General features: G+C 36.5%; 4 protein-coding genes across 11 annotated transcripts; 3 read left to right on the forward strand and 1 right to left on the reverse strand.

Moving 5' to 3' along the window:
• Positions 1–10,074: 10,074 nt before the first annotated feature.
• On the reverse strand, positions 10,075–11,878 carry LOC108863475 (protein ASPARTIC PROTEASE IN GUARD CELL 1). The gene is made up of 2 exons (XM_018637910.2): positions 11,011–11,878; positions 10,075–10,898 (listed from the first exon to the last, which is right to left on the reverse strand). The coding sequence occupies exons 1-2, from the start codon at positions 11,873–11,875 to the stop codon at positions 10,180–10,182; spliced, it is 1,584 nt and encodes a 527-aa protein (XP_018493412.2). The 5' UTR covers positions 11,876–11,878; the 3' UTR covers positions 10,075–10,179.
• A 736-nt stretch (positions 11,879–12,614) lies between these two features.
• On the forward strand, positions 12,615–15,603 carry LOC108859197 (carbon catabolite repressor protein 4 homolog 3). 4 transcript variants are annotated; one of them, XM_018633065.2, is made up of 13 exons: positions 12,615–13,007; positions 13,239–13,408; positions 13,535–13,600; positions 13,741–13,793; positions 13,885–13,966; positions 14,048–14,134; positions 14,311–14,403; positions 14,472–14,504; positions 14,596–14,708; positions 14,847–14,958; positions 15,030–15,127; positions 15,199–15,283; positions 15,378–15,603. In XM_018633065.2, exons 1-13 carry the CDS (start codon positions 12,695–12,697, stop codon positions 15,435–15,437), a joined length of 1,365 nt encoding a protein of 454 aa, XP_018488567.1. In that variant the 5' UTR covers positions 12,615–12,694; the 3' UTR covers positions 15,438–15,603. The 4 variants fall into 4 exon arrangements, with proteins under 4 accessions (XP_018488567.1, XP_018488569.1, XP_018488568.1 ...); XM_018633067.2 differs by having other exon boundaries at positions 14,859–14,958; XM_018633066.2 differs by having other exon boundaries at positions 12,617–13,007; positions 15,030–15,115.
• A 21-nt stretch (positions 15,604–15,624) lies between these two features.
• LOC108859198 (uncharacterized) lies at positions 15,625–16,528 on the forward strand. Its single transcript, XM_018633070.2, has 2 exons — positions 15,625–15,888; positions 15,974–16,528. The coding sequence occupies exons 1-2, from the start codon at positions 15,781–15,783 to the stop codon at positions 16,067–16,069; spliced, it is 204 nt and encodes a 67-aa protein (XP_018488572.1). The 5' UTR covers positions 15,625–15,780; the 3' UTR covers positions 16,070–16,528.
• A 475-nt stretch (positions 16,529–17,003) lies between these two features.
• Positions 17,004–19,315, forward strand: LOC108858097 (uncharacterized). Of its 5 annotated transcripts, none has more exons than XM_057011409.1 (6): positions 17,004–17,524; positions 17,711–17,783; positions 17,882–17,947; positions 18,103–18,293; positions 18,372–18,600; positions 18,678–19,315. In XM_057011409.1, exons 4-6 carry the CDS (start codon positions 18,225–18,227, stop codon positions 19,145–19,147), a joined length of 768 nt encoding a protein of 255 aa, XP_056867389.1. In that variant the 5' UTR covers positions 17,004–17,524; positions 17,711–17,783; positions 17,882–17,947; positions 18,103–18,224; the 3' UTR covers positions 19,148–19,315. The 5 variants fall into 5 exon arrangements, with proteins under 5 accessions (XP_056867389.1, XP_056867386.1, XP_056867385.1 ...); XM_057011406.1 differs by having other exon boundaries at positions 17,004–17,258; positions 17,401–17,783; XM_057011405.1 differs by having other exon boundaries at positions 17,004–17,783.
• Positions 19,316–22,800: the final 3,485 nt, after the last annotated feature.

Below are 22,800 nucleotides of genomic sequence, written 5' to 3' on the forward strand. Positions count from 1 at the left end.
CTACTTTTAATGAAGGGTCTAGATTTAAAGGTTTAGGATTTAGGGTTTAGATTTGATGTTTTAGGGTTTGAGGTATATAGTTTAGGGTTTAGAGTTTAAGATTTAGGGTTTAGAGTTAAGGATTTAGGGTTTATAGTTTAGACTTTAGGGTTTAGGGTTTAGGATATTGAATTTAGGGTATATAGTTTAGGGTTTAGGGTTTAGAGTTGAAGATTTTGGGTTTAGGGTTTAGAATTGGAGGTTTAGGAATTAGAATTTGGGATTAGAATTTTGAAAAACATATAAAAACAAAGATATAAGAGTCTTTACCATTTTAATAAATAAGGTATTATTGAAAATGTGTCTTTAGTGGTGGTAAAGATGAATAATGGTACCTTGAAAGTGGTATTTTTGAAAATTTCCCTAAAATATATTTATATTTTCATTAATATCACATATCTAACCAACAGTATTTTAGATAAATAGATTTATTTATAAGATCAATGTATTTTGCAATTAATTTTGAGTTGAAAAATTGTATAAATTACATTGATATTGTAGAATGACATTTTTTGTTAAACAAGAAAAATGAGTTGAAATGACACTTAATATGAAACAGATGGAATATATATACATATGTTAATTAATCATAATTTTATAGTATAGTCTAGTTCGGTTCTGTTAGGTTTCATTCTTTTTCGCATGTCCTATTTAGAGTAACAAAAACATTTATTTCGCGTAGCTTATCCTGTAAGGTAAATGTATATATGTCACAATAATCATCACTACGGAATCGCAGATTGCAGATTTGGTAGTGAAAACTAGGATAATCGCAAAACAAATCAGTTTGTTTTTACAAAACTATTTATGTACATTTTATTAAGGACAATTAAAATTGGAGAATTTTCAAAAATACCACTTTCAAGGTACTATTATTTATCTTTACCACCACTAAAGATACATTTTCAAAAATACCTTATTTATTAAAATGGTAAAAACTCTTATATCTTTGTTTTTATATGCTTTTCAAAATTCTAAATCCTAAACCTCCAATTCTAAATCCTAAACCCAAAATCTTCAACTCTAAACCCTAAACCCTAAACTATATACCCTAAATTCAATATCCTAAACCCTAAACCCTAAAATCTAAACTATAAATCCCAAAATCCTCAGCTCTAAACCCTAAATCCTCAACTCTAAACCCTAAACTATATACCTTAAACCCTAAAACATCAAATCTAAACCCTAAATCATAAACCTTCAGATCTAAACTCTTCATTAAAAGTAGTGGTAAAAGAGGTTAGTGTAAACATGAAAAGTGATACTATGAAAATGGTATTTTTGGCAATTTCTCATTGAAAATTTGCATTTTCAAGTATTTTTATTTGTAATGTTCCGAAGAAGTATTATTATTTGTCGTGATAATTGGCGTCATGTATATTCAATCCACGAGAACGCGATCTAACGTGAAACAAGTACTGGTATTAAGAAAAGTAGCTCGATCACCTGCAAGCCTGCAGTTCCACGTGTCGTCTCATTGTTGGGTTTTTAATCTTACCGACAAACAGATTCTAATGGGTCCACGAGTGTACGGTGCTCCTTTACTTCCATGTCCCTTTTGGCTAATCAGGACGCTTAGATTTGGTAATACATCACTTCTATCTATGCGATCAATAGTAGTTGACGATACATCACTATTCCAAAATCAAACACACAAATCTGATTTAAGCGGATCATACCTTGAACATTCAGTTCATCTTTGTAAAAAGTCTGCTTTATCAAATCTTGTTATGTTAATACAGTTTTAATATAGCAGATAGTGGGGAAAAAAGTTGTGTTATTGAAAAATTATGACAATGTTATAAGTTCATGAAAAATATCATTCTTCTAAATTCCCTAGCAATTCATAATATGATAACTACTACGAGATATAGATAGATCCTATTAGTATCTTGATAATGATGTACTTACGATATTTATGCTATCTCCTTATGAGATTAGGATCTTACACTCTTGTATATAAGAAGGTTATTGCCGTACATAATAAACAACACAAACTATTATCTTTACTTTCATTCCGTTATATGGTATCAGAGCCTAAAGGTTCTTTGACCTAATTTTTTCTCTACTGCAAATCGTGTTCTTCACGTAAAAGAACATGGCAGAGTCATCTTCTAAAGCAATTACTACTTCTATTCCAGCTATTACTACTTCTACTCCAGCTATTACTGCTGATTCCTCTCCGTACTACCTTCATCCGTCAGATAACCCTGGCGCACTCATCACCTCCGTCTTACTGCGTGGTGATAACTACACGGAGTGGGCTACGGAACTATCTAATTCGATCCAAGCCAAGCGAAAGCTCGGTTTTCTTAATGGATCTATACCGAAGCCGACAACAGAACCTGATATCTCTAGATGGCTTGCTACGAATTCTATGCTGGTAGGTTGGATACGGACTTCCATCGACCCTAAGATACACTCTACTGTCACGTTTGTCCCAGATGCGCATAAGCTTTGGGAGACTCTACAAAGTCGCTTCTCTGTTCGTAATGGAGTTCGGATCCATCAGTTACGAGATGCAATCAGTTCTTGTCAACAGAATGGACAAACTGTTATTGACTACTATGGACGCCTTACCAAACTTTGGGAAGAGCTTGATAATCTAAATACAACTCGGGCTTGTACCTGTGAAGCTGCACCAGATATTAGCAAGGAGCGAGAAGAGATTCGTGTCCATAAATTTCTTTTTGGCCTTGATGAATCTCGTTTTCGAACCATCCGATCTCAGATCATTGATGAAGATCCTTTACCTGACCTGAATATTGTCTATTCCCGGATCATTCGAGAAGAGCAGCACAATAACTCAACTCGTACTACAGAACTCAAGAGCGACGCCATTGGATTTTCTGTTCAAACCGATTTACCAAAACAAGAAGCGCCTCAAACTGCAGCAGTTGCTACTCGAACTCGCGACCCAAACAGACTCTGCACTCACTGTTCTCGCACTGGTCATGACAATACCGAATGTTTCCTTCTCCATGGATATCCTGAATGGTGGTACGATCTACAGAAGACAACCGGAAACAGAGAACGTGGTCTAACACTGGAAACAGAGGACGTGGACGTACAAATTCTACTCGAGCCATAACTAACAACACAACGTCTACTCCACCAATAAACAACCTCAATAACGACCAGATATCACAACTCATCCATCTACTTCAGACGTCTCAGCAACGCTCCAACATCTCTACTGAAAAGCTGCCTGGTAAACCTAAATTTAGTGATGTGATCATTGATACGGGTGCTTTGCACCATATGACAGGAAACATATCTCTTCTAACCGATGTTGTTGACATATTGCCATCGTCAATCAAATTTCCTGATGGGCGCTTGTCTAAGGCACAGAAGAAAGGCACTATTAGGCTCAGTCGTGACTATTTTTTGACCGACGTGTTATACGTCCCTGATTTCAATTGCACCTTGATCTCTGTGTCTTGTTTACTTAAACAAACGGGCTGTATAGCTATATTTACTGATACGTTGTGTGTCTTGCAGGACCGTTTTACGAAGACCCTGATTGGAACGGGTGAAGAACGTGAGGGGGTTTATTATTTTACTGGAGTCACAGCTGCGAGTGTCCACCGAACTGTGTTGAAGAATTCTTCTACATCAGAACTCTGGCATCGACGGCTTGGTCATCCATCTTTTCGTGTTTTGTCTTCCTTGCCGTTTTTAGAAAAATTGGTGTTTGATTCAGAACAAGCTGCGTCTTGTGAGGTTTGTTTTCGAGCTAAACAAACTCGTTGTGTTTTCCCTGATAGTTTTAATAAAACTTCTTCTCCATTCTCTTTAATATATTGTGATGTGTGGGGACCTTACCGTATACCTTCTTCATGTGGAGCTCGATATTTTTTTACCATAGTTGACGACTACTCTAGAGCCGTATGGGTTTACTTAATGCTTGAGAAATCTGAGGTTTCTGGTCTTCTCCAGCAATTTTTTGCCCTCTGCCATCGCCAATTCAACGCATCAGTTCGGAAGATACGGACTGATAATGGTACTGAGTTCATGTGTCTAGCATCTTATTTCAGGAAACAGGGCATTGAACATCAAACCTCTTGTGTCGATACGCCTCAGCAAAATGGCCGTGTTGAACGGAAACATCGCCATATACTCAATATAGCTCGTGCGTGTCTCTTCCAAGCACGTTTGCCTTCTACTTTCTGGGGTGAGAGCATCTTAGCAGCGGCTCACTTGATTAACCACACACCATCACAGATTCTACATGGCAAAACGCCATACGAACTCTTATTCAATAAGAAACCAGACTTTGATCGCCTAAGGGTCTTTGGATGCTTGTGCTATGCACACCGACGAGCCAGAGATAAAGACAAGTTTGGTGACCGAAGCAGGAAGTGCATTTTCGTCGGTTACCCCTATGGCAAGAAAGCATGGAAACTATACGACTTGGACACACACGAATTCTTCACAAGCCGTGACGTAGTTTTCTCTGAGTCTAAGTTTCCTGGAGTTGACTCTGACAACTATGTTCCACCACCTACTAACTTCTATGACTCATCGGGAGATGACTGGATTTCACCTACTTCTGACTTAAGGGGGAGCTCACCGCCGTCTACAACAGCGCCATCAACTATGAATCCTACTACTGAACCCTCTACCATCTCTCCTCCTCTACCTTCTACAAACCCTGCAACTACTTCTCTTTCTTCTCCGATCCCTGCAACTACTCCTCTACCTTCTACACTACCTACTACGATCTCTGACACCACTCTTATACCTTCTACTATGCCTGAACCATCTTCTCCTACTCCACATACCTCGTCTGAGCTAGATGATACGCATGTACCTGAGATACTTGGCCGTGGCTTGCGCCACAAGACTCCGTTTATCCTTCTCAAGGACTATGTCACTCACTCTGTACAACAGGAAAATAATAAACCCTCACACGATCTCTACTCATCTGATCTTGGTCCTCTACAAACGGTCTCAGGTAACACTTAGTATCCTATATCTAGCTATATTTCTGACCATCTGTTTTCAGATTCCCATCGAGCATACATGGCAGCTATTGTTCGCGACGATGTTCCAAAATCTTTCAAAGAGGCAGTTAAACTTAAGGTCTGGAACGATGCTATGGGAAAGGAGGTCACTGCGTTTGAGGAAACTAATACTTGGGATGTTACTACCCTTCCTCCTGGAAAGAAAGCTCTTGGTAATATGTGGATATACTCAAATAAATATCATGCTGATGGAACACTTGAACGGCCCAAAGCTCGGCTCGTGGTGCTTGGTAATCATCAGACAGAAGGAGAGGACTTTACTGAGACATTCGCTCCTGTTGCAAAACTATCTACTGTTCGTATCATCCTAAAGCTAGCTGCAGCAAAGGGGTGGTTAGTCCATCAGATGGACGTTAGTAACGCGTTCTTACATGGAGATTTAGAGGAAGAAATTTATATGAAACTTCCACAAGGTTTTACAAGCTCGGACCCTACTAAAGTCTGTCGGCTTAGGAAATCTCTATATGGTTTGCGACAGTCTCCACGGTGTTGGTATGTTAAGCTCTCGGATGCCTTAGAAAAATTTGGTTTCTCTCATGACTATGCTGATCATTCTCTGTTCTCCAAGATACGTGGGTCTGTCACTCTTCACATACTGGTCTATGTGGACGATTTTGTTATCGCCTACAATGACTCTACTGCTCTACAAGAATTTAAAGATTATCTTCGACGGTGCTTTCGTATGACAGATCTTGGTAACTTGAAATATTTTCTAGGCATCGAGGTGGCTCGCAATGCTTCTGGTCTTTACTTATCTCAGCGGAAGTACGCCCTTGATATTATTGCAGAGACTGGTTTGTTGGGATGTAAACCTTGCTATGTACCCGTGGAGCTCAATCACAAGCTTGCAGAGGCTACTGGTCCACTCGCAAATGCAAAGCAGTATCGACGATTGGTTGGTCGTCTGATTTATTTGACTAATACTCGACCTGAACTTGGATATATTGTGCATATTCTCTCGACATTCATGCAGCAACCTCTACTGCCTCATTGGGAAGCGGCTTTACGAGTTGTTCGATATCTTAAGAGTTATCCGGGACAGGGCATTCTCTTGAAAGCCAATGATTCTCTTCAGATTAGTGCATATTGTGACTCAGATTGGTCATCTTGTCCTACTACACGACGTTCTATAAGCGCCTATATCATATTTCTTGGCAAGTCTCCGGTTATATGGCGTGCAAAGAAACAAGACAATGTCTCCTTATCATCTGCAGAGGCTGAATATCGAGCGATGTCTGAAACTGTTAAGGAATTGAAGTGGTTGAAAGAGCTCTTTGATTCATTTCGTATGCCTAGTCCTACACCAATGCGTTTATTTTGTGATAGCAAGTCTGCCATTCATATTGCTGCGAACCCAGTCTTTCATGAACGTACTAAACACATTGAGCGAGATTGCCATCATGTGCGTGATGCGGTTAAGAAGAAACTCATCACTACAGAGCATGTTACATCTAAAAATCAACTAGCAGACATTCTTACTAAGGCTTTGCCTAGGCCATTGTTTGAAGACTTGTTGTCCAAGTTGGGTGTTCGTCATCTCACACTTCCAACTTGAGGGAGAGTAATATGATAACTACTACGAGATATAAATAGATCCTATTAGTATTTTGATAATGATGTACTTACGATATTTATGCTATCTCCTTATGAGATTAGGATCTTACACTCTTGTATATAAGAAGGCTATTACCGTACATAATAAACAACACAAACTATTATCTTTACTTTCATTCCGTTATAATTCACACATACGATAGTCATTGATTTTTTTTAGATTTATGTTATCGACTGATTTGGTCAGTCCTAGAAAAAATACACTTATTGCTATAGAGTCAACTAACTATTATTCTGCCTAATCTAAATTTGAAATGTCTTTTGATTAATGGAAGAGATGGGCTGACTGTATACTACAATCCACCATATTAGAAAATCTATAATGCTTTACTCCAAATTTTATTCTATAATGGGGCAACACCAAAATAAAGTTAAACTTCATTCTAATGTATTACTCCAAAAAGAATGTTCTAAATGATACCATTTTATTTGATAAATAATTATCACTAATATCTTCTACTTATAAGAAAACTATCAATTAACTCCAACTATAAACATTAATAAAAATAAATAATCTAAGAAACTTTTCACACAAATGTTCAACTAACACAATTCATTATGTATAATAAGCTTTTTTATCCATAAATTCTTAAATTGAATAAGAAAATTTTAAAATCGGACATCATCATCGTTTAGGTAATAGTTCACCAATCACAGCGGTTCCAAAAATGATTCACTGGGTTATTTAATCGCTTATTTTACTTTATTTGTATTTTATATTTTTATGTTTTTTTTTTGGTGTATATGTTAAGAAATATTTTAACATTATAAATATTTAACATTATAAATATTTAATCGCTTTTTTGGTGTAAATGTAAATGTTAAAGAAATATTTTTATGTTTAGTTTGGTATTTTTCTATTAGTTTATGAATTTTTATGTAAAATTATAAATAATCTCTTATAGAATATCATATTTATTTTCATGTTATTGTATTATTTTAAAATATTATTAAGTATGAAATAAAAAATTCCAAATCTAAAATGAATTAAATGTAAGATTACTTCATAATAAATAAAGTAATTCTAACTATTTCTCCATTTTGGAATTAGAAATATAATATGATTGAAGCATATTTTACACCAAAATAATATTTGGAGTAAAAATGGAGTTGGGTCAAAAACGTTTTTAACTACATATACCAAAATTCAAGTCCAAATTATCCAAATAGTAATCATTTATTTTCTAAAAAAATCGAATTCAAGACTAGATACACGCGTTCAGCTCCAAAAAAAAGCTATCCATTATTCTACTTCTTTCAACTTCTTCATTAACCACTCAAAAATTGTCAACGGTTTAGCCAAATACATTACCGATATCATTTAACATATTTTTTCGCTCGACTTGAACATAGAAGTATATAACATAGACAAACACAACAATATGCCACAACTAAAAAAAAATTCTGCCACAATTTCTTCTTACCAAGCGTTCACATATCTTAGGGTAAGACGGATAGATCATTGATGACATATCATTTTGACAAAATGATTTTGTTTGTGATGAAAATGATAATTCTTAGCAGGGGTGATGATAACTCGTCCTAGCTGGCAGCGTATAATATGGTTCATTTTTACCAGTGTTCGAAAACTATCCCATAATTTCTAAAATCATGCTATTCTCGCTGTGAATTAAATGACTGTTACCATTCTTTATTTTTCTAACGTACATATCACTATCCTCAAAATCACAGTATAAAACACCATAGATCAAATCATATTATAGGAAGAGTTGATCAGAAAGACAATAAGGACAAACCGATCACAAACATTACTAGATTCCAAAATCTTAAGCATCACACATGATCGGCGATCCTTTTTCAGAATCTCCACACTCGCAAATTTATGCAAGTGTTTCGATAATATTATTTATATGTAATATATGGGCGCCACGCATATAAATAATGTTAATAATATTTGCTGGTGAAGGAAGTTATGCCGTACAATATGATTATTTGTAATCGGAAAGACAGAAATTGCGTAGACAGCATTCATACGGCAGTGTCCAAAAGAAGCAAAATACAATGAATGGCGGGCCACTTTTGCATTTGATTCTTATCTCACATCTCTATCATCCTTACCGACGTTGCGTCCATGTATTTGTAATTTTTACAAAACCGTTATCAAATATCTAAGAACACTGACGCTTAGCATGAACGTTTCATTAGCAAGAAAGTTTTAAATAAGAAAGACTTGTGATCTATATTTGAAATTTCACCTAATTATTTCCATTCTAACATGCATGTACTGCAGTGCAGCCAGCTTCTTTAGGATTCCCCTTTACCATTTGAAACGTAAGATATTATCATAAGGATTCATTATGAGTTAGTGTAACGTGTCGCCAGGTTTTGGAATACTAGGCATCACTATCATGCAAATTTTCTTTGAAAATACACAAATACTCCTATATAACTCGGAAATTCTAAAATTCTCCATAAGATTGATTGAAACAAAAAAAACAGTATTTTTAATTTTCGATAAGAATGTTTTGCCGTCACCCGTTCATCTAACTTTAAAAACGATATGGCATTTTCTTGAAGTTGTTAAAACTTTTATGATTTCTGTCTACGCATATGTATCATACACAGCAGCGTATAATAATCTGTATCATTCATATAGAACAAATTAGAATACAATAAAAAGAAAGTTCAAGTTTAATCATTTTTTTCAAGTTTAATGACTTTAATGACAGAAAATAGAAACGGTCCAAGTTTTTTTTTTGTGAAACAGAAACGGTCCAAGTTAGTAACTCCTCACCCCGTGACTTTTACACATGATTTACTCTGTAGTTGCTAGAATGACTAAGCTAAGTAAACCCTAAAAGTCCACCCGTCCCTCGTCTATCGTTCCAAGACGTGGCTTTGTGCATGTAATGTAAACTTATGCACATAAATGACATGGTTTACAAACCGTTTTGTTTTCTTCTTCCGGAATTAATGTAAACAAATTGGAAAGATAAATCATTGAATATGTTCTTCCTTCGGTTCAAATTAGTGGATAAGTCATATAGTGTCTTTGACTATTTTTATCAGACAATCTGTTGACTAGATGTAAAAAAAAGGGACTAGTAGCCTGTGTGTGTGTTTTTAACTCAACTTTTCACATCTGAGTCAAATAAAAAGTTTACATTCACACTGATTGTTTCCAGACAGCAATGTAAATACACTCCCAAGATAAGGGCCACACCAAAAGTTATCTGAAGACTTTTCGTTAGTTATAAGTCCTTGCTTTTATATAGTATAGATTTAAAACATTTTGAGATGTGTTATTAGTATCAAACAAAAACTAAAAAACCTAGCTCAGAGCCTCAGCCTACATCATTTTCGAATTTATAATCGATAAATAAGTCCGAAAAATAACTTCTGATTAATTAGAAGAAACGAAAAAGAGAGAAAAGAAAAAAGAAATTCACACTTCATATTTTATTTTTCATTAAACAACCAAGAACTAAAAAGAGTTTTACTTTGATATCCGTAAAACTACTAATCATCATAAACTTGTTTAGCATTTATTAGCTGACAACCCGATAAGACGATTCGCTAGATCGTAAGTGATACGTGTCCCCTGCTGCTGCACGTTCCCGATGATCGACAACTGAGAAGACGTCGGAGCAAAAGCGAAGCAGAACGTCCCGGCGTCATCGACCGGAATCAAGTAATTCTTCGCCGGGAGATTAAGCGTCTTCCCGCCGGTGAAATGCAGCGCCACCGTCGGGACTCTCACGGTGGAGAGAGACGAGAAATCGTAGCACGTGTCGAACAGAGAGATGCTCGACGTCCCCCGCTTGAGATCCGCCGTGAGCTTGACGAACGCGTCGCGCAGCGAGTCGTAGGCCTGAGTCTGGAGCCGAGTCACGGCGGTTCCGCAGTCCAGGATCACTCCTCCGCCGCCCGAAGCGTCGACGGCGAACACCGGCGAGGGGACGGAGACCTGCCGACCGCCGACGCTGAACCCGGTGAGCCCGACGTAGTAGAAAGTGTCGACTTTGCTGTTGCGGAGAAGCGGAGCCGTCGCGTCTCCGGCGCCGATCTGCACCGAGTTGAAGTCGAGGCTCGACGATTTGCCCGAGTCGCGGTCGACGAGGCAGTAGGAGAAAGACTTGGCTTTGATCTGGCTCGTCATCGACAAGGCTCCGCCTCCTAAACCGAGTAAACCGGCTGCTCCGGTGAAGAGTCCTTCGTTATGACGACCGCACCCTAACGCAACGTTGTCTACTTTACCTGAATATTGAATGAATTGATTATTCGGTTTGTTACATTGGTTTAGTGAAGGGAAGCTAAACCAACTCATAACATGTAACTAAACCGGAGTATTATGATCTAATTAATTTACCTGAGCTGCCAAACGTCACCGTATCGGTAGCGTATTCACCAACGGTGAAGGATCCGTCTCCGTAACGGACTTGGTAGAGGCATTTGCCGGAGCCACAAGCGGAGGCTCTTAGAGAAGCGCACCGAGGAGCGGAGCAGGTGAGGGACTTGTACGTGGAGGAAGAGCTCGGGTCGAATATCGGGTCGGATTGTTGGTAGCAGGAGGAGCAGGGTTTGCACTGGATCCAGTTCACGTCGCTTCCGGTGTCGAGCACCATGTACATCTCCTTCGCCGGGGTACCGACACCGAGCCGTGAGAAGTACTCGCCGCTTCCTTGGCTGGCTCCCGAGATGACGGGCGTCGTTAGCTCCTCGGGTTGGTAACGGGTCTCGCTGCTGTCGGTACCCTCGACGGCGAGTCTGACTTTGGAGATGATGGAGGCGACTCGGGACGAGTCTCGCTCGAGTCGGCTCAGTACTAGGCTCTTGTAGTTCTTGTGTTGTGACGCGAGGAGAGTGTCTCGGGAGTGAAGCTCGAGGGATAGTGGAGAGGAGGAGTTGAGGAAGACCGGGATGGATTCGGGTGTGGTGGTGGCGGTGAGTGAGGAGCGAGTGGGGTCGATTGAGAGGATGTGTTGTGTTTGCTGGAGAGATGAAACGACGTTGAGTTCGGTCGTTTCGTGTGATGTTGGTAGAGAGCGAGAGGAAGCATCGGTCGGGGTGAGGAAAAGAGAGAGAGTGACTACGGAGAGGAGAGATAAAAATCTTGCGGAAGACATTGTGTGAAGTGAAGAAGATAGCGAGTTGAATAAAAGAGAGAAGAATGTTTTACTTATAGGAAAAATAAAAAAAAAAACAGTTGATGAAAGAGAGTCTTTGGCTTTCATGGTTTTTATTTTTTTTATGTTGTTCTGTGGGTGGTTGTATCCCTCTCTTTTTGTCACTTTGAGTTCTCGGTTGAGGAAGTGACCAAAAAAAAAAAAAAAAAAAGAGTTCTCGGTTGAGGCTTCCCAAACTCCTTTTGTTCTTTGGAATACAATTCAGCTTTAAAAAAAAATACTAGTACATGTTTTATGTTTGCACATTTATTAAATACATATATATATATATATATACTAAATTTTAATTTTATTTTTTTATTCACATTTTTATAATTTTAAATTAACAGTATTTTAAAAATTATAATTAATTTCTTTGAGATTTATAATTTATTATTATTAAAAATACCTAAAAATGAAATATGTATTTTTGAAACAATTAAAAAACATTTAACTTTCTAAAACAGAAAAAGTATTATTATTAGAGTATGTTGTGGTAAATTTAAGAAATTTCAAGTTGTCAACTGATTAGGTTTGGTTCTATTATTGCTATGGTTTTTTTCAAACTTTTGTCGTGATTGCTTTGATCGATTAAAGCTGTAAAACTTCTTCCGTGTATGTAAATTTACGAAATATGCTTTATCAAAAAAAAAATTACGAAATATTTGGAAATCTCTGCAATAAGTTTACTTTCTTGATTGCAATAACAATAAGCACATGCACAACAATGGAATGATATTTATATGGGCTTTGATAACGGGCTTATGGAAGACTGGAAGAGAGAGTAGACAAAACGGTTTGCAACTTGTAAGGAAAGATATTATCTATAAGGCGCCAAGCGGTTGTCTTGTGTGTGGTTTTCGATTTCTCTCCACAAAACCAAAAAAAATGCGTTGCCTGGCTTGTTCTTGGTCACGGCCAAGCGGATCTTCTCGAATCTCCTTTGCTGGCCATCTTTCGTCTGGATTTCACCACCGAGCTCCTTTATTGTTGTCTCTATCTTTTCCTTCCTCTTGCGATGCGAGCTTACTCGTGTCCTGCTCCTCCACATCTGGACCGTCCGATCCCAAAGATTCTTCAAATCGTTCATACAGCCGTAAATGGCACAACCCTCTTCCTAGGCGTCGACATGCCGATCAAATGCCAACTTCTCGGATCGCTCGTGACTGGATTGATTCAGATACCTCTCCCGTTTCCCAAGGTAGTACGTAGTGTATGACGATGATGATGATGATATAACTGTTTCGTATCCATCAAGTTGTTATGTATCCATGAACCGAGGCACCAAGCGTTGTGAACGGGTTTAGGGTTTCGTTTTTGAGATTCCAAGCCTCCTGTGAGATATATTATTTACCTAGCTAGGATCGAGTTTTTGTTCCTCCGTGTACCTTCTTTGTTCTTAATTGGTGTCTTTTTTATGTGGTAAATATAGATTCAGACAGATTCACTGTCGTGTCATACAATATACTTGGAGATAGAAACTCATCATATCACAAAGATCTGTACTCCAATGTCTCTTTTCCTTACCTCAAGTGGGGTTACCGCAAAAGGTTGATATGCGAGGAACTCATTCGTCTCAGACCAGACATAATCTGTATGCAGGTAATTAAAACAAGCTTTCCTTCTTCTTTTTTTTCTTTATCTTTGACCCTCTGTTGATTTTAAGTTCGTTGGTTAAGAAAGTTATGTTGTTGATTTTTTGATGGAGACTAGTATTTCGATCTGTAGGAAGTAGACAAGTATTTTGATCTGTTTAGCATAATGGAGAAAGCTGGTTACTCTGGTTCCTACAAGGTTTGCTCTGTTTTACCTCTTTATGTACACCATATCAAATAAGATTTTATTTTTTTTTGTTGAGAATGGCATGAGATGTACAAACATCGATGGTTCGTTTCATTTAGAAGGACTACAAAATATAAGCTTTGCAATGGCAGCGGCGAACTGGAGATAACATCGATGGATGCGCAATGTTTTGGAAGACCGACAGGTAAGCAAAGACTGCCTTCGCTCATATATGTTTTCACACTCTGAAGAATGACCAACATCTGTTAGAAATCACATGTTGTTTTGACAAAAAGGTTTCGGGTTTTAGAGAGGGAAAACATTGAGTTTAGCCAGTTTGGGATGCGTGATAATGTTGCACAACTTTCTGTTCTCGAGGTAGCCATTCTTTCTTAATGTTTTAAATAACCTTATTTCATGTATATATACTTTGATCTAGTTTTGTGGGGTTTATGTTAGCTGCGGAAGTCTAAGTCAAGAAAGCTACTTGTGGGTAACATTCACGTGCTTTATAATCCAAGTAGAGGAGATGTGAAGCTGGGTCAGGTAGGTATCGTCTGTTTAATTGGTAGATGAACTACACAAACAATTGACTGTCATGTAGCTTGAAGTCAAGAGATGTTTCAACTAGCATGTGTTCACAAAACGTGAACTCATAGCTTTGAGTTCCTAGTTGTTCATATATATATATATATGGCTTATTCTTGAATCTTGATTGATAGATCCGTTCGCTCTGCTCAAAGGCTCACATTCTCTCTAAGAAATGGGGTGATATTCCTATTGTTCTAGGCGGTGATTACAATAGCTTACCCCAGGTACTAAACGCATTCATCACTTCGGTGTTTGTATTTGTTTACTCATTATTTGATGTTATCACGAGCAGAGTCCTTTGTACAACTTCTTGGCGTCCGCTGAGGTATGAACAACATCTATAGTACTCTTCCTTCAGTTTACCTGCTCATATTCCCGCTTATGGTTTCTTTGGTCTTAACAATGTTTCTTAACAGCTGAATATCATGAAACATGACAAAAGGGAGCTGTCTGGCCAGAGAAATCGTCTTCCAAACCAAGTTCTTGAGACAGGAAGTAAACCTAGCAATACAGTAACTTCCATAAGCAGGTAAAAGCTCATTTTCTTAAATATTTGACCAGGTTTTACTGCAGTTAATGGTTGTTTGGTGTCTACCTAGTGAAATACCCATTGTGTTCTGAGGTCTATGTAAGTGTTAAAACAGTTGTCGATACTCACTGGTTCCAGATATTTTAATAGCTCTTGGACCAACGAAGAGATCCGTCTTGCGACAGGGCAAGAGAACTCGTACTGGGCTGTGCATCCGTTGAAACTCCATAGCTCATACGCTTCAGTTAAGGTAACACGCACAAAATTAGCTTTACAGTCTATACAATGACAAATTTGATCATGGTAATGGTTACACGACAGGGTTCAATAAACACTAGGGACTCTGTTGGTGAACCTCTAGCAACCTCGTATCACTCCAAATTTCTTGGAACGGTTGATTACCTCTGGTATAAACATTTGTAAATGAAACCAAAATTTAGAAAATTGATAAGATGAATTAATTGGAAACACATGTATGTGTCTGGTACAGGTACTCGGATGGTATTGCACCTGCAAGAGTTCTTGATACACTTCCCATTGATGTTCTCTGCAAAACCAGAGGCCTTCCTTGTCAAGTAAGTTTTGCTACTAACCCGATGTTTTTGCTACCAGCACAATCACCTAACCTAACCTAATGTTTTTAAGCCCTGTTCGTCTTTGGTTTTGTAGGAGTTGGGTAGCGATCACTTGGCACTGGTTTCAGAATTTTTCTTTGAACCGAATGGTTGATTGCATTTGCATCTCAAACCAGCTTAGTTATGCTTACGGTTTACATATTTGTCTACGATTTATAAGTACAGGCATACCGAAATAACCGGTTCATTGTGCAAAACCAAACCGCTGGCAATAACTAAATGTAAAAATTAAAATAAACCAGGATAATCCTTTTTTTCTCTGTTTAATTATTATGGACCTGAACCGGACGGGATATCAGATCGGTTTGCCATACCATGAAACCAAACCGTAAGATAGAATTGAACCACTCGGTACGTTCTTTTATCCGTCTCCCGTAAATGAAAACGAGACGAGATCAGACGTGAGTCGTGAACTGTAATCGAAGGGAGGGAGGAAAATGGCGTTGAGCTCGATGACATGGGGTTACGCAAGGATCATAGCCGGAACACTTCTCGGTGGAACTCTCGGATTCTACGTGATGCACCGCGTCGAAGTTAGCTATAAGGTCAGTTTCTTCATCTTGTGCTCGACTTTACGCTTTAGTGCTTTTTGTATTATTTTTCTTGAAACTTGGGGGGGTTTGAACGCAGATGAAGATGGAGGAAGCGTTAAAGCAATACGAGAAGGACATGAAGAAGAGACAAGAAGAAGAGAATCTCGGTCAGTTCGGTGAAGATTCTGCTTAGATTTGCCTGGGAGCATGCAGCCAAAGTGTTCGATGAAATGCCTAAACGAGATTCTTTCTTGTTTTCTCCTTTTTTACTCTTTTTCTTTTGCTGTAGTTTCCGGTTTGGTTTGGTTTGGTTTGGTTGGCGTTTTGAGAAATATGTTTGCTTGCGAGGGTTCTGTTTATAGAGCATGCAGCCAAAGTGTTAGATGAAATGCCCAAACGAGATTCTTTCTTGTTTTCTCCTTTTTATACTCTTTTTCTTTTGCTGTAGTTTCCGGTTTGGTTTGGTTGGCGTATTGAGAAAGTACTATTGATTTTGGTTTAAAATCTATATACCAGCAAATGGACCACCAGAGAAACAGCGATACTATATGTTTTTTTGTGAGGGTTCCATTGGTTTTTCTTTTAAAGAATAAATTCATAGACTGAAGTGAAAAGTACGAATTATTAATATATAAGAATACGTTAGTTGGTCCATCCAAATCTATAATCGTGGATGACTGTTTCTACTATACTCCCTAACGTAAATCTTCGAGCAAGAGTGGCTTGATGTGTTATTTTAAGAACGTTTGATTTTTCAGTTGGTTACTATCAGGGGCGACGGCAGTTCAAGTTCGATGTTCACACACACGTATCTTAGATACATTATTTAGTAGATGTGCACCCACTAAATGAATAGTCTAGCTTCTCCCTTGGTCACTATGCCGAAATTTAGAGACGTTTTCAAGGGTATGGTTAAAGCTTTCAAGCAAAAATAAAATTACTCTTTCTTGATGATTCTCCACTAATCCAAACGAATATCAATGGAATCTAAATCTGTAACGAAATCCAGTGTTATTCGATTGGGATTTAAAGAAAGTGAATTAAAATCCACTGTTATTGGATTAAGGATTTATCAATTAGAATTTGAAAAGAATTAATTTCCCCTGTTATTCAATATCACACAAATTGTCGTGAGGAATTAGTTATAATAGATTTTGATGAACTTTTCAATAAAAAACAACAGGAAACAAATCCTAGCTTTTTATCGAAGAAACCAAAAAGCTTCGCCTCTGACATCACATCCTCTTTTCTCTTCCGTTCTTCACCACCGCTGTAATCGCCTCCGACATCTCCTCCGAGGATATCAAACTTTTTGCTGAACCCCTTCTCCTCCACCGTTCATCTCCTCCGAGGATACCATTCCCTTTGATCACTATATCAACGTAAAATTCATTGGTTGTCTGATCTGGGAGTTCAATCTCAATCTTATTACCACTAGATAATCTCTTTTGCATAAACTGTATTTCAAAATCTTTGTGCTTTTAAGTCAAAAAAAAAAAAATCCTTTGTGCTTTTTGTTCTCAGTTTTTATTCAAGAAGTTTTTGGAATAAAGAAATCTGGTGGTGATAAGAAGAGAGTTGAGTACGTGAAGCAAAGGGCTGTTGGGAAAAAATCATGGAAGTTGTTGAGATCAAGCAGCGAAATCTGGTTGAAGAAAATCAAACTCCATTGAACTTTTTATGTTCCTTTCATAAATATTCTCCATAGATTACGTGCTGAGTCGTTACTAAACAGAATTTGGTTACCTAGATTTTCTGAATATCAACAATTTCATATTTTAAAATGGTCTGTGTCTTATCTCGAAGATATCAACAAGTTTCTCTATATAAACAGTTTACAGCAAATAGCCTAAGACACACCCAAACAAAGATGCAACTTATAAAGAAAAATCACTCTGCAAACTGAAGTAAGTTATTTTTTGTGCATCTTTAATTGACAAAAACAATTCAATATTCATATGTTGTTTTTTAGTACTTACATATCACTTTCGTTAATATTTTGCAGGTGTCTTACTGTATGCGAGTATCTTACTGTTCCGTACGATCTCCCTATCGCCACTATGGATAACATGTAAGTAATTATTATCAGTACTGCAATTCTTTTCTCAATTTCTGTGAACTTTATATGTTTGTTTCGTTACATAGATTATCTAGAGTTCTTTGGTTGTAAAATTTAATGCGTAATTGTTTCAACACACGTCTTTGATATATTATAACTTTGACTAGATTAGTTGTATGAAAAAGGAAACGTGTTGAGGGCAATAGATACTTTCAAAAGGTCAAAATTTGCCACAAGCAGAAATTTCCACAAAGTCTTAAGGGCAATAAATACAATTGCTCCAAGTTTGATGGCCAAACCCAAACTCACGGTACCTGCGAAAATCAGAGAAAGTACAAGATTGTATCCTTATTTTAAGGTATGTGTGCGTTTTAATTTAATTTATTTTTTCTTTATTATTACATTTGAAAAAACTAATATATCATATCTATTTTAGGATTGTTTAGGAGCTATTGATGGTACTCATATACCAGCTGTAGTACCAAACCGTGTTGCTCCTAGCTACCGCAATCGAAAAGGAGTAATATCACAAAATGTATTGGCTGTTTGCAATTTTGATTTGGAATTCATATATGTTCTTAGCGGATGGGAGGGCTCAGCTCATGATTCAAAAGTATTATATGATGCTTTAACGAAGAGAACTAATAAATTTGAAGTTCCACAAGGTAACTTTTTGTATAATAAGCTAATATTTTTGTTTATCAAATGATGAGCTACTAATTCTATTTTAATTCTATTTCAGGAAAATTTTATCTAGCTGATTGTGGATTTGCTAACAGACGCAGTTTTTTGGCTCCTTTTCGAGGTACTAGATATCATCTTCAAGATTTTACTGGCCAAGGTTGTGATCCCGAAACTCCACATGAATTGTTCAACCATCGCCATGCCTTCTTAAGAAACGTGATTGAAAGGATATTTGGAATATTCAAATCACGATTTCTAATATTTAAATCTGCTCCTCCATTTTCTTTCAAAACACAAGCAGAATTGGTATTGGCTTGTGTAGCTTTACATAATTTCCTTCGCAAGTATTGTCGCTCAGATGAGTTTCCTGTTGAAGATCCCAATGAAGCTACCAGTACAGGCAATAATGCAAGAGATGATTCAGAAAATATTGAAGAAATTTTAGAGACACAAGATCAAGAAAGAGAAAGTGCTAATATCTGGAGAGAAGCAATGGCTGAAGAAATGTGGAAAGATGCAACTATTTAGTTTTTTTTAATAATAACTACTTAGTTTATTTATTTGCAAAAGATATTCTAATAATAATTTGTATTCTTTTTATTTTCTTATTTGGAAACGAATTCCACCAAAATCCTTCACAATAATAAATGTTACTTTCAAACCATTCAATTTTAATTCCACTAAAATCCTTCTCATCGATTGAAGAATCCATCCAAATCCCTTAAAAGAATCCTAATTACAGTTATATTTAATTCCATTAAAGTTCCCAAACCAATAACACCTCCTTATTTCTTTGTCTGGGCTTCTCTAACCCACCATCACTATATAATTCGAAAAAACAAAAATTTATAAAAATGAAATCCTCTATTTTTTTTCTTTTCAAAAATTAAGAAGCTAAATGTTACCAAAGCTTAGTACTAATGAGTATGTAGATTATTCGGGCCTGGGCGAGACTTATGCCTTAACGATTATTGATTTATGTAATTATGTTATATATATTTTATACTTATATAAAATACTTTACTTTATGGACCTCAAATGGAACGAAAATAAATAGGAAAAGGATGTCGAAAGACCAAAGTCACTGTCTAACAAATTAAGGTTGTATTTAGTATTTTCTAAAGAAAAGAAAAGGTAACAGTCAACCGACAAGGGCTGTCTTGTCTGCATGGTCTTCACGTGCACCAGTGCACCCCCTACACATACCCCTTTCGTGCATTATAAAGAATCCTAATTTGGTTTGTTTACTTTCTCACTGAGTATGAGAAAGATGTGATGGATTCGACATTTCACTTCCTACGTTGGAAAATATGTAAAACTCCCATGTGATCTATTACCACTTTTTATGGAAAATGAAACCACTAAATTTGACGGATGGATTTTCGCTCCAAATATATATTCAAATGAACTATAGGATGTCATATCAACGGGAACACAAGATGAAATGTAATAGGGTATTTTGTTCAGCAATCTCAAAACCCCACGTACCACTAGACTCCATTCTATGGTTAAAACCAAAGATTGTTTAAAAGATAAAAAGGAATAAGCAGAACTCGCACGGCAGAAACTATTGTAAGCAACACTTTGTTTAAATTCACACTTTTATTTGAAACGGACCGCAGGATAATCCAAAACTAATATTCTTAACAAACTCCACCAAAAAATTCATAAGAGGCGCAGTAACTTGTATAGTATTATAGTTTATACATACAGTAATATTGCATCGTGAAAAGAGAGTAAATTACATAATATTCTACGTCACTACTTTCTGTTCATTCTTTATTGACGTCGTCAACTATGATAGTTTAAATGAGAAGTGTATCTGTGGTTCAGTTCAATAAAAAGCAAAACTCTCATGATTGTGAACATGCTTTGAGGACCCTGGCGATTTACTAAAAGTGAGCTGTCCACACTGTTGGGAAGACTGATTTGACCTAAATTCGTCATGGATTTGAATGATTATGGATGAGCGGCAGAGATTAAAGGCCAAATATCATAATAGCTGGACTCCGTAGAGTGGGTACGTTTCTTTTGAAAACTATAGTAATTTACATACTTCATTTTCACAGATTTTCATTTTTGGTCAACCTTATTATAACAGTTCAATTTGTTAATACGATAGAATTATGATAATATTCAGTTGTACTGTGTAGAACATCAGTAATAGGAAGTTCTCACAAAGAGTCTCAAAAAACTATTAAAAATATATATGGATAAAAATTTAGGTTTGGGACAGATCGGATGAGAATTTTAAAGCTTCTGGATCTAAATCCTTATCCGGATCCGGATCCTTATCTGGCGGATCTATTATTTTATTATTTTATCATGGATTCAGAGTTTCGGATATTCGGATGTTGGATACCCGAAAAAACTGCAATTTAAGGGATATTAAGATCCAAATATGGATCTTTAAAATAAATAAAAATAATATTAATATATATCAAATATTAACTATAGTTTATAAATAAAAATATATATAATGTTTTTAATTATACGTATAATATTACAAAATTCACACAAAATCTATATATACTATTATAAAATGAAAATATAATAAATAAAATTACTATATATTATTATTTTTGAAATAGTTATCAAAAAAAATTATGGATCCGGATATCCAAATTAAAAAATCAAGATATCCGGATCCGGTAACCGAATCCTACATTTTATTGTCTGGATCCAGATTCGGTTACTTCCAATTTTTGGATTTTAAATCGGATCCGAATTAAATTTCGGATCGAATCCGGATCTTGGATAAAAGTTCCCGGCCTAGCTAAATAATGTTGTATGTATATCAGAACCATGAAAAACTTATTTCGATTTTTTCAAATGAGATATTTTGAAGTGAGTTGTTTGTGGTTTAGAAATACACAGAATATAATATGAATGATCCTGTATACATACACCTAAAAGAGTATATTAGACCTCCACTAAAGATGCTTTTAGTATGAATATATTTTGGTAAAGAGATAGACTAAAATGAGTATATAATCTTGAACATAAACAGAAATGTATGTCTCTGTCGTAAACAAATACATAAGTTCATGTTCTAAATAACATAATTGAATACATCCATCACTAAAATCTGTACCGATAATGAATCTTTGAATTGAAAGGAGACATGAAAACAACACGTCAAATATTTTCAACCATAATAGGAAGATAGTCGGTCACACTCGACAACTGGCCTTTGTTTTTGGGTTGTTTCAATGAAGGGTCCCGAACCAATGCAGTAGTGGGGGATACTTCTCCTTATCTCTTTAACTCTCGCTATAAACGTTGCACTTCGCTTCCTTTTAAAATACACTTTAAACATCACACAATCATCAGTTACCCCATAAACCCCATTACTAACAAAAACTTTGTTACGAGAGCACAACAAACAATGAGGGAGGAGGCAGTGAAGAATTTGGAAAAGAAAAAGAAGTCTTGTTCACCGAAAGGAGTTGGGAAGTTTCTGAACAAGAAGAAAGGAAAGTTCTACATTATTGGGAAATGTATTACTATGCTTCTTTGTGCACACGAGTGATCCTCATCATCACACACATTTGTACGCATGTATATATAGAGTTAAAGTTTACATCTACGAGGGTGTGTTGTTATATTTTAGATTCTTGTTCTTGCCAACTGTATACACATATATATACCTGTGGGCAAAAATATATAGAACATGGGAAATTATGCTAATGGAGTACTAAATAAAATTGATAATAATTTGCTCTGTTAATTTTTAACTGTAGTACATTAGCTACATTAATTATGCTAGCCACTAGGCATGTACCTTTCTAAAGGGACGCAAAAGTAGCTTGCGAAGCTGGCATGATCTTGTTCCGTACAAGAACATTTTTCTGGGGTAGGCTTTAAGTTCCATTTGGCAAGATGACATAGGGTCATGTGTTTAGCTCTCATCTGAAAATTTACTATTTACTGATACTGTTTTCCTAAAAAGATTATAGTTTAATTTGATTTGGGTACAGATACCACCGGTCTAAGCCTGGGCATAAAAACAGAAAACCGAACCGAAAAACCGAATCCGAAACCGAATCAAAGTTCAAAGTAACCGAATGGTTCCTATATTTCTATAACCGAGAAACCAAAACCAAACCGAGAACCAAATGAGTATCCGAAATAAAATTTATATACCTAAAAATATTACTTATATTTAATACTTTCACTCT

This window comes from Raphanus sativus, chromosome 5, assembly GCF_000801105.2.
Source record: "Raphanus sativus cultivar WK10039 chromosome 5, ASM80110v3, whole genome shotgun sequence".
NCBI lineage: Eukaryota > Viridiplantae > Streptophyta > Magnoliopsida > Brassicales > Brassicaceae > Raphanus > Raphanus sativus.

Coding starts and splice junctions, on each gene's coding strand:
- LOC108863475 (XM_018637910.2), bottom strand. CDS start 11,875: ATGAAAGCCAAAGACTCTCTTTCATCAACTGTTTTTTTTTTTATTTTT. Junction 10,899..11,010: donor GGTGACGTTTGGCAGCTCAG/GTAAATTAATTA, acceptor TTCAATATTCAG/GTAAAGTAGACAACGTTGCG.
- LOC108859197 (XM_018633065.2), top strand. CDS start 12,695: ATGCGTTGCCTGGCTTGTTCTTGGTCACGGCCAAGCGGATCTTCTCGA. Junction 14,505..14,595: donor ACTTCTTGGCGTCCGCTGAG/GTATGAACAACA, acceptor GTTTCTTAACAG/CTGAATATCATGAAACATGA. Junction 15,284..15,377: donor CCAGAGGCCTTCCTTGTCAA/GTAAGTTTTGCT, acceptor TTGGTTTTGTAG/GAGTTGGGTAGCGATCACTT.
- LOC108859198 (XM_018633070.2), top strand. CDS start 15,781: ATGGCGTTGAGCTCGATGACATGGGGTTACGCAAGGATCATAGCCGGA. Junction 15,889..15,973: donor GCGTCGAAGTTAGCTATAAG/GTCAGTTTCTTC, acceptor GTTTGAACGCAG/ATGAAGATGGAGGAAGCGTT.
- LOC108858097 (XM_057011405.1), top strand. CDS start 18,225: ATGGCCAAACCCAAACTCACGGTACCTGCGAAAATCAGAGAAAGTACA. Junction 18,294..18,371: donor GATTGTATCCTTATTTTAAG/GTATGTGTGCGT, acceptor TATCTATTTTAG/GATTGTTTAGGAGCTATTGA. Junction 18,601..18,677: donor TAAATTTGAAGTTCCACAAG/GTAACTTTTTGT, acceptor ATTCTATTTCAG/GAAAATTTTATCTAGCTGAT.